Raw genomic sequence first — 10037 nt, 5'->3', positions numbered from 1 at the left:
TTCTGAAAGCCCCACCCGCGCCAGCTTCGTTACCCACCCTCGCTATGATGTAGCGCATGAGATGGAGATTGTCGTGCATCGACCTGGTCGGCACGGCGCATTACTGCGTCTTGCCAACCAGCTTCTCCACGACAAGCGCCAATTTCTTCGCTAGCACCTTGGCCAAAATCTTCAGCTCTGCATTGAGCAGAGTGAATGACCGAAAATTCCCTATAACGTCCCCCTTGTTTGGGTCCTTTCCCAGCAAAGCCACACCCCCTCGACAGACAAAAGCAGGAATTCTCCCGTTTTGCTGCCAGTTGCAGTAGACGTTTGCCAACAGGCCCGCAAACAAGTCTGGCATTGAAGTGTAAAGCTCGTAGGGCAGACCATCCAAACCCGGCGATCTACCTCTCGTGCACCTCTTCATTGCTTCCTCCACTTCCCAGGCAGATATCGGTCCTTCGCAGCACTCTGCCTCGCTGTCCGAGAGTTGCGGTAGGCCGTCCAGGTACACACCAAAGTCTGTACCGTTGTCCATTCCACTGCTCGTCCCAAACAGTTGAGCAAAGCGCCGCTGAAACACTGGCACACATCTGCTTCGGTTCGGCAACCTCGCGCGCATTTTGGTCCACCAAGGACAGAATGGTTGCTTTGTTGCCTTGCTTCGCCTCAGCCACGCGGGCCCATCAAGCGGCTCTAGTCCCCTCCCCGCTTAGCGAACGTGCCTTAGATCTGACAACGCAGCCTTCGTGTTTGGTGTCAAAGTGTTGGTCGAGGGCCAGCCTTGCCGCCAACACGTCGGTCGCGATGCCAGTGTCAAGAGCCTCGTCTAGTTTCTTAACTAAATCCCGCTCTCTCTTCCTACGTTCAATCGCTAGAGCCTTACTAAACCTAATCGACTCTACTCTACTTGCTCTCTTGAGTGCACACCACCAGATGTTGTTGATGATTGCCCCCGTGAGCACCCGCTTAACTAGTGAACTAATCCGGTCTCTGTAGACGGGCCTGTGTATGTAGCCTATCTAATGATATATAAATATATATATATATATATATATACATGAGCATTCAAGAATTTTACTGAGAGTTACGTGAATGGATCAGAAGAGTTTGACTCAAAGTCGTTGGTACTCTTGTGTCTCCATTGTGATGCTAGTCTTCAGCCATCTTCATTACATTTCATCATCACGCTTGCAACTAAGGAGTACAAACAAATTTGTATCAAACTGTTTTGATCTACACACACACATGTATATATGGGTGTGTATATAAATTATATATTATATATATATATATATATATATATATTTATATTTATATATATACATATATACATATATATATATAACATATGTATCTATGTATGTATGTATGACATATACGCGTATATCGTAGAGATAAAGAGATAACACATCAGTAAGAGTACAAGAAGAAAAAATATGAAGCAGGAACAGGTAACGACGATAATAATGCTGCTGGTAATGATGATGATGACGACAACGATGATGGTGATGATGACGATGATAATGATGACGGTGATAATGACGATGATGATGATGATCTTGATGGTGCTAATGACGACAATGATGATGATGTCCTTGATAGTGATAATGATGATGATGAGGATGATGATGATGATGATAATGATGATGATGACGAAGACGATTATGACATAAATGTAATATAAAGTTTCAGAATTTTTGGGGTGTGTTTTAGAGTATTGAATAATCAATAAACATACCTACGTATATCCGTGTACATGCATACATACATATATACATACATATATACATACATGCATGCATGCATGCACACATCCATCCATACATACATACATACATACATACATACATACATACATATATGCATACATACATATATATATACATACTTGCATACATACATACCTACATGCGTACATACATACATGCATACATACGTACATACATATATACATACATGCATACATAAATACATACATACATACATACATACATACATGCATACATACATACATATATACATACATGCATGCATACATACACATATACTTGTATGTGTGTTTGTCTGTGTGTGGTGTATATATATATACATATATACATTTATACACACCCATATATTTATTACATATATATTTATGTAAGTTGGGTAAAAAGTAATATTTTGTGGGGTTGCATCGAATAGAATGGAGCGGACGGTCTTCAATAAATTGAGAATTAACCGTTCCTTGCAGCAATTCTCTGCGAAGAGTGCAGAAGCATCACAAACAGCAGCAGCAGCAGCAGCAGCAACCGGAGCAACAGTAATAATAGCAATACTGACAAGAAAGATGAATAAAAAGATTAAAAGAGAGAGAGAAAGTGAGAGAGAGAGAGAGAGAAAGAGAAAGAGAGAGAGAGAGAGAGAGAGAGAAAATGATCAAGAATAACAACTCCGGCGACAATATTCATTCGCATTACTAGCAACAAGCAAAATAACAACAAAATAATACAAAAAAAATATAATACCAAAATTACTGAATCATGCAACCATATGTATATTATAATTACGTATATGGGTAACTGTCTTCGAACACACACACACACATTCACACACTCTCAGTATCTGTCTGTGTGTCTATATATGAGTCTGTCTGTGTCTGTCAGTGTCTATCTACGCGTGTTTTCTGTCTGTCTCTGTGGCTGTCTACCGAACATGGGTGGTGGAGGTACCGCGGTGCTTTTTCGAAAGAGTCTAAATGTAAAAGTAAGAGCAATATTCCTAGACCCGGAGGGTAGGCTGGTTGTCTTGGACGTGGATGGCAGAGATGGGTGTGCATTCCGACTGATGGCAGTTTATGCACCGTCCTTAACGGTTCGTGCGGATTTCTTCAGACGTCTAAAGGTTTTCCTGGGTACGTCTAGACCTTTACTGTTTGTAGGGGATTGGAACGCTATCTTGGACACGCAATCTGATTATGTGGGAATGGATAGGAATAGAAGGGGGGTAAGTGCCTCAAAGACCTACTCAGACGTTTCCATTTGTCTGACAGGTTCCGACTCGACCATCCGAACGTGCCAACGTGGACTTGACAAACCGCGTCGGATCGTCGAGATCTTATCTAGATAGAATTCTATGCAGGACAGGCGGATAGGGATAGTGTAGGATGTCCACAATTAAAATAGTCAGCTACACAGATCACAAATTTGTGACGTGTACGCTCGACTTAGATAAGACACATAGACAAGGTCCCGGTAGACAACCGCTGGTAGTTCGCCCTGAAAATGGCAATAAAATCGGAATCAATTCGGTTTAGCAAGGAATTAGCGATAGATCGAAACAGAGTAGAGGGAGACCTAGTTAAGAAACTAGAAGAGGTACTTACCACTGGCAGCGCAAACAACGTGCTGACTGCGAGGATGGCCCTCGATCAACACTTCAACGTCAGAGCTAAAATGCGTGCCTTAACGAACGAAGTGATCGAAGCTGTGCGAGAGGCCCGGGTAGCGGAGGCGCAGCGTGGCAACAGAGCCACAATTCGGTATCTAATAGATCAACAGGGATGCAGTTTACTCGATCCCGAAAGGATGTGTGAGGCCATTCTACAGCACATTGATCGACTGTTTGGTGCGAGTGGTGGGTCGGAACACGGGATGGATTTCCGTGCCTACCTGACCGACCTGCCGCGGCTCTCGGCAAGAGAAGCGGAGTGTTGTGAAAGTCCCATCACAGCCGCTGACGTGCGGGATGCGATGGCGGGCTGCGTGAGGGATAAGTTGCCTGGATTGGATGGTTTACCATATAAGCTGTATTGTCAAATGACAGACTTAGTTGATGCATACAGTCTACTGGCAAGTCTACTGCAGCTGGCAACAAAACGGGAGAATCCCCGGTTTCGTGAGCCGAGGTGCAGTGACGTTGCATCACTCTGCTCAACGTAGATTTGAAAATTTTGGCCAAAGTAATAGCCGAGAGGTTGGCGCTTGTCATTGGTAAACTGGTCGACAGGGCGCAAACATGCGCCGTGCCGGCCAGAACCATACATGACAACCTCCATCTGATGCGCTACATTGTAGACAGGGTATTAAGGATCCTGGCATGGGTGGGCCTGATCAATTTGGATCAGTCTAAAGCCTTCGATAGGGTCGACCATCGGTACTTGGCGGCCGTCTTCAGGGCGGCTGGCTTCGGTCCCGTCTTCCGCGTTGATCGCTGCCTTGTATAGCGGAATCCGACTCGGTGATTCGGGTGAATGGTCACCTGTCGAAACCGTTTGACATCACGCGTTCGGTCGTCAGGGGTGTCCCCTGTCGGCGCTTCTGTATGTATTGACTCTCGAGCCGCTACTGCGGAAGCTGGCGACACTGAGGGGCATCCCACGGGAACTGGGTTGCGGGACGAGCGTGTCGGCATATGCGGACGATGTCACCGTCATAGTGTCGAGCGACAAACACATCCAGATGATAGGCGAGACACTAAGAAAATACGAAACGGTGACGAGAGCGAAAATTAACCCGGAAAAGTCAGTTTGCTACTCGGCACCTGGAGAAGCAAGCCCATACCGTCCGACTGCGGCTCAGTAGTGGGACGCTGGACGGACGGACCGGTTAACTTGCTCGGGGTCCTGGTTCAGTCCGGACCTCCAAATGGATAAGAACTGGGACGAGATCATGAGTAGAGTGGTCACTCTCAGCCAAACATGGGCCGAGAGAAAGCTGTCTCTAAAAGGCCGGGCGGAGGTGGCGAACGCGTACATCGCATCCATCATCGATTACCGCCTGACCGTCGTACATTGTCCCGACGCTACCATCACCAAGCTGGAACGCATACTCTTCCGCTCCCTGTGGAAGGGTGGCGTTCCGATGGTGAGGAAGTCCATATGCTGTCAACATCCGTTGAATGGAGGACTGGGCATGCCGTGGTTGATGATGCGCAGGCATGCGCTGAGACTGCGACATCTCTGGAACTTCATCGTCGACGGTTTGTCTCGATAGCACTGCCAAGCCAGGGATTTCTGGAAGATATCCATAGGCCTCGGCCCGAACGTCGTCCTGAACAGTCGGGTTAGGAATTTCTCGTCGACGCCCAGGTTTGCCTGTTTGTGAGGCCCGTCGACACCCAGGTGTGGGCGCCGTTTGTTAGGAGCGCCTTCCCGCACCTCGTCTCACTGACCGAACTGCAAACGTGGATCAAGAAGAGTCCGAAACTGGGCAATTGGCACCGAGAGTGTCGCCAAGCTCTACAGCAGCTCTGCCGACCGGGGTCAAACTTGTGCAACTTACAAACGACTAAAGCGTTTTATAGAGGACTAGTGGAGGGGAGGTCCGACGACACACCCGGGGCAAACCTGGGCGTCGACGAGAAGTTCATAACCCGCCTGTTCAGGACGACATTCGGGCCGGGGCTTATGGATATCTTCCAGAAATCTCTGGCTTGGCAGTGCTATCGAGACGCACAACCTGTTCGAGAGAAGAGCTACAGGCACGGTTCGAAAACCATCACCGGACCGACCTGCCCGAGATGCGGTCAGAGCGACGAAACCGTTCTGCACGCACTCGTGCAGTGTCAGGATATTTCAGAGCTGTGGACCTTTTTCGAACAGCTGTTGTCACGTGTAGGTTGGGCCCGCCTATCGGCCGAGTCTATCCTAATTATTGTTCCACCACCTTCCTTTAAACGGGAAGGGAAAACGGTTTTCGTTACGCTGATGGCTATGGCGAAAGAATGTGTGTGGTGGACGCGTTTGAAAGGACTGCAAACAAACACCTTCCTCTCTGGTCAATCTCTCGTCAACTTTTTCAAGTACCACTTGAAAAGGAGGATGAGAATAGAGAGGAAGGCTTTGTCGAACGAATGTTTTAATAAAAAGTGGAAAAAATGGTCAGTATGAAAGACGACCCTATTTTAAGCATAAATCTGTAACCAAAAGAGACAACGAGAAGTAAGGCGACTTACTCATGTGTTCATTTTCGAACTGTCTGAGGTGACCTTGGTCTTTTTTGTAGGTTTTTCTTTCAAAGCCTACACCTAAAGTGTGAACTTTATATATATTCCTTTTTTATACACCACACAACCCACAGATCCCTATTGATCAAACGTTTTTGTTTGTGCCCCACCCATCCCACCTCGAAAAGAAAAGATTCTACATTGTATTTCGTTCATTTTTATTTTGTGTTTAGCCCTGTGTGGCTACAATAAAAAGTTATCTATCTATCTATCTATCTATCTATCCATCTATCTATCTATCTATCTATCTATCTATCTATCTATCTATCTATCTATATATATATATTTAACTATCTATCTATCTATCAATCTATCTATCTATCTATCTATCTCTATCTATCTATCTATCTATCTATCTATATATCTATCTATCTTTCTATTCATCTATCTATCTTGTGGCTATGGCGAAAGAATGTATCTGGTGGACGCGCCTGAAAGGATTAGAAAACAAACACTTTCCTCTCTGGTCAATCTCTCATCAACTTCTTCAAGTATCACTTGAAGAGGAAAGTGAGAGTAGAGAGGCAAGTTTTGTCTAGTGAATGTTTTAAAAAAAGATGGGTGAATGTAGCAAGGATGGCACGTATGAATGACGAAGCCACCTTGACTATGATTCTATGAACCGTAAAAATTACAGAGAGTTGCTTATTTGCAAAAAAAAAAAGAAATATAACATGTGACTTCATTGATCGTGGTTACTGTGGTCTTTTCCGTAGGCTTTTCTTTCCACGGGTAAACCTCACCTGTCCTCCCCTTTACACTTCATATTGACATTTCTGTGATTACGATCCCTATTGATCAACTTTTTTTTCCTCTCCCCTTTTCTTCCCCCCCCCCTTTTTTTAAAATCCTCCCCTTTTTTTGTCCTCTTTCTTTCCTTTTACGATCCCTTTTGATCGAAAACCAAACCGCCTTTTTTTTAGCCCCAAAAGAAAAGCTCTACCTTGTAATTTGTCCTGTCTGTGTGCAGCCCTGTGTGGCTAATAAAGAAACATATCTATCTATCTATCTATCTAGCTAGCTAGCTAGCTAGCTAGCTATTTAATCTATCTATTTATCTATCTATCTATCTATCTATCTATCTATATATATATATATATCTAGGTAGCTATCTATGTATCTGTCTAATCTATCTATCTATCTATCAATCTATCCATGTACCTATCTCTATCTATGTATCTATCTATCTGTCTGTCTGTCTGTCTCTTCTGTCAGCATGTATTTACATACATGAATATATATCCACACTCACACACACACATTTATATATACGCATATAAGTCCACAAGTATAAAAACTCATCCATGTAGACACGCAGAAACACCCAATTGCACATAGAATAATTTACGCACACTAATAGTTATATGCTGACGCACAATGACATACATAAACACACACGCAACACATATTGAGAGAGACTAAGAGATGGATGAGAGAGAGAGAGAGAGAGAGAGGTAAAATAAACAAATTGCCATTTAATCCCACGTCTGCCTGGTTCCGGTGTAACAAACAGACAAGTGAGCAGGCAATAGTGACATATATACAGATATATATATATATATATATATATATATATATATATATATATATATATATATAATATGTGTGTGTTGTGTGTGGTATATACATATATATATATATACACCATACATTTATATATATATAAGAGAGAGAGAGAGAGAGAGAGAGAGAGCGAGAGAGAGGGGGGAGAGCTAGAGAGAAAGAGTGAGAAGAACGAGCAGGGAGCAAAAAAATAATATTTAATGCGTCAACAACGATGAAAGATAACGTTGGAAGTGGAGGGGAGGGGGAATATGAATGGTGGCATCGACGGTGGAGATGCTGCTGCTGCTGTCGCTGTTGCTGTTGGTGTTGCTTCGCCCCAGGTCAGTTCAGAAGGAGTTGCCTTTTTATTAAAGCCACGTTGATTCCAACCGTGACTATCTCATCGTTTCATCGTTATATGGAGCTATATTTAATGCGACTGTACTTTTTGTTTCTCTTTTTCTAAAGAAGTGAAGGTAAGGTGTGATTTGAGGGCAAACGCAGCTGCTGTTTCCAGCACATCGCAGCATTTCGCTGATGGATGGATGGTTTCCGTGGTAGGGATGACGTTAATGTTGTTGTTATGGTTATTTTGATGGTTATATTGGTTATGATGGTAGTGGTGATAATGTTGGTGGTGATGGTGATGGTGAGAGCGAGGTCATGGTTTCACAAGTGATTGTGGCGATTTCGGTAGCTAGCTAGGGCGGTGAGTAATGGTGGTGGTGTTTCAGTAGTGGTTGTCATGGAAGTATTGGTGGTGGCGCTGGTAATGGAGTTGTAATGTTGGTGGCGGTAGGGGAAGTGGTACTTGCAATGAAGGTGGCGGTAGTTATGGAGGTGATGTTTATAATGATGATGATGGTGGTGGTGGTGGTGGTTGTGGTTGCATTAGTGGTAATGTTGACGATTATAACTGGGGGAAAATGTGGTAGTGAAGGTGATAGTGGCAGTCCTGATGGTGTTGGTGGCGCTGTTGTTTGTTGATGGGGGAGTGAGGGGTGGAGTCGTGACGATTAGATTCCTGAAAATTTTACGGCAACGACCACGATGATAATGATGAAAACGACGACGACGTTGAGGAGGATGACAACGACGGCGATGATGATGAGGAAGATGATGGCGACGATGACAACGACGATGATGATGATGATGATGCAGAAGATGACAACAACGACGACGACCATGATGATGATGATGACTTAACGATGGTGATGGTGAGAGCGATGATAATGTTTGTAATTTTGATAATTACGGGGATGAAGAGTGGCTGGATGAATGAGAAGAGAAGTAGGAAGTGTAGGGAGAGAAGTTGAACGATTATTGCTGTTGTTGTTGTTGTCGTTGTTGCAGGTGGTAGTGTTGCAGGCGATGGTGGGGTAATGACAAGTGTGATAATGCTAATAATAAAGAATTTTGCATGTTCTGCTGTCGCCGCCGCCTCCGCTGTCGCCGCCGCCGCAGCGTCTGCGGGTGCTGCTGTTTGTTATATCCGTGAAGACGATAATAATGATGATGATGTTGTTGGTACATATGGTAATTGTTTTAATGAGGTCGACGCCGACGAAGGCAATGACGATAATGACAACGACGTCAACAACGATGGTGGCAATGATGATAACGACGACGACGATGATGATGATGATGATGATGATGGCGATGACGACGACGATAACGATAACGATGATGACGATAATGACGATGATGATGATGATGACAAAGATGACGATGATGAGGAGGCTGATGATGATGATGGTGGTGGTGATGACAAAGACGACGATGATCATGATCACGATCCTGATCATGATGATGATGATGATGATGATGATGATAATGATGACGACGACGATGATGACGATGATGGTGATAATGATGACGATAATGATGGAGGTGGTGTTAGTAGTGATGATGATATGGATGATAATGATCACGATCATAATGATCCTGCTACTGCTGCTGCTGCTGCAGAGGATGACGACAACTATGATGACGCTGATAATGATCGTGAAGTGATGAAGATGAAGCTGACGATGATGTCGACGACAATGCTGATGGTTACAATGATCATGGTAATCAAAATGATAATGCAGAAGAGAAGGAAAAGGAGTGGGACAGTGAAGCTGGTGATAATGGTGAAGATAGCGATAAGGATGATGTTGCTGTCGATGATTATGACGATGATAACGAGTATTGTGAAGAGGACGACGAAGAGGAGGAGGAGGAGGAGGAGGAGGGTGGTGGCGGTGGTTGAGTTGATGTTGGAAAGTTGGTGTTGATTCGAATGGCAACGGTAATGATTATTAGGTTGCTTGTTATGACAGTGTTGTTGTTGTTGTTTTTGATGGTGACTGCAATACTTGCTCGGAACGATAATGACGGTAGCGGTGTTGTTGGTGTTTATTGTTTGTTGGTCCTAATTGTGGTTGCAGTGACTGGTAGTGGCTGTGATTTGTAGTGGTGGTGGTGGTGGTCGCGGTAGTAGCAGTAGTGGTGTTGGTGGTGGCGACAGAGATGGCGGCGGTGGC

The 10037-nt window shown here is 44.4% G+C and overlaps 1 protein-coding gene across 1 annotated transcript; it reads left to right on the top strand.

Moving 5' to 3' along the window:
* The first annotated feature begins 3380 nt into the window (after positions 1-3380).
* Positions 3381-9763, top strand: LOC115231389 (prostatic spermine-binding protein-like). The gene is made up of 2 exons (XM_029801425.1): positions 3381-3502; positions 9523-9763. Exons 1-2 carry the CDS (start codon positions 3381-3383, stop codon positions 9761-9763), a joined length of 363 nt encoding a protein of 120 aa, XP_029657285.1.
* The last annotated feature ends 274 nt before the right edge of the window (positions 9764-10037 follow it).

This window comes from Octopus sinensis, unplaced genomic scaffold, assembly GCF_006345805.1.
Source record: "Octopus sinensis unplaced genomic scaffold, ASM634580v1 Contig18392, whole genome shotgun sequence".
Lineage (NCBI taxonomy): Eukaryota > Metazoa > Mollusca > Cephalopoda > Octopoda > Octopodidae > Octopus > Octopus sinensis.
The sequence above is the reverse complement of the archived record's forward strand: the minus strand, read 5'-3'. Positions and strand labels throughout refer to the sequence as shown.

Bases quoted from the DNA above. Each gene is read 5' to 3' on its own strand.
- LOC115231389 (XM_029801425.1), top strand. From the start codon at position 3,381: ATGGCCCTCGATCAACACTTCAACGTCAGAGCTAAAATGCGTGCCTTA. The intron at 3,503-9,522 runs GTATCTAATAGA...ATGATCGTGAAG, and splicing joins GGCAACAGAGCCACAATTCG to TGATGAAGATGAAGCTGACG.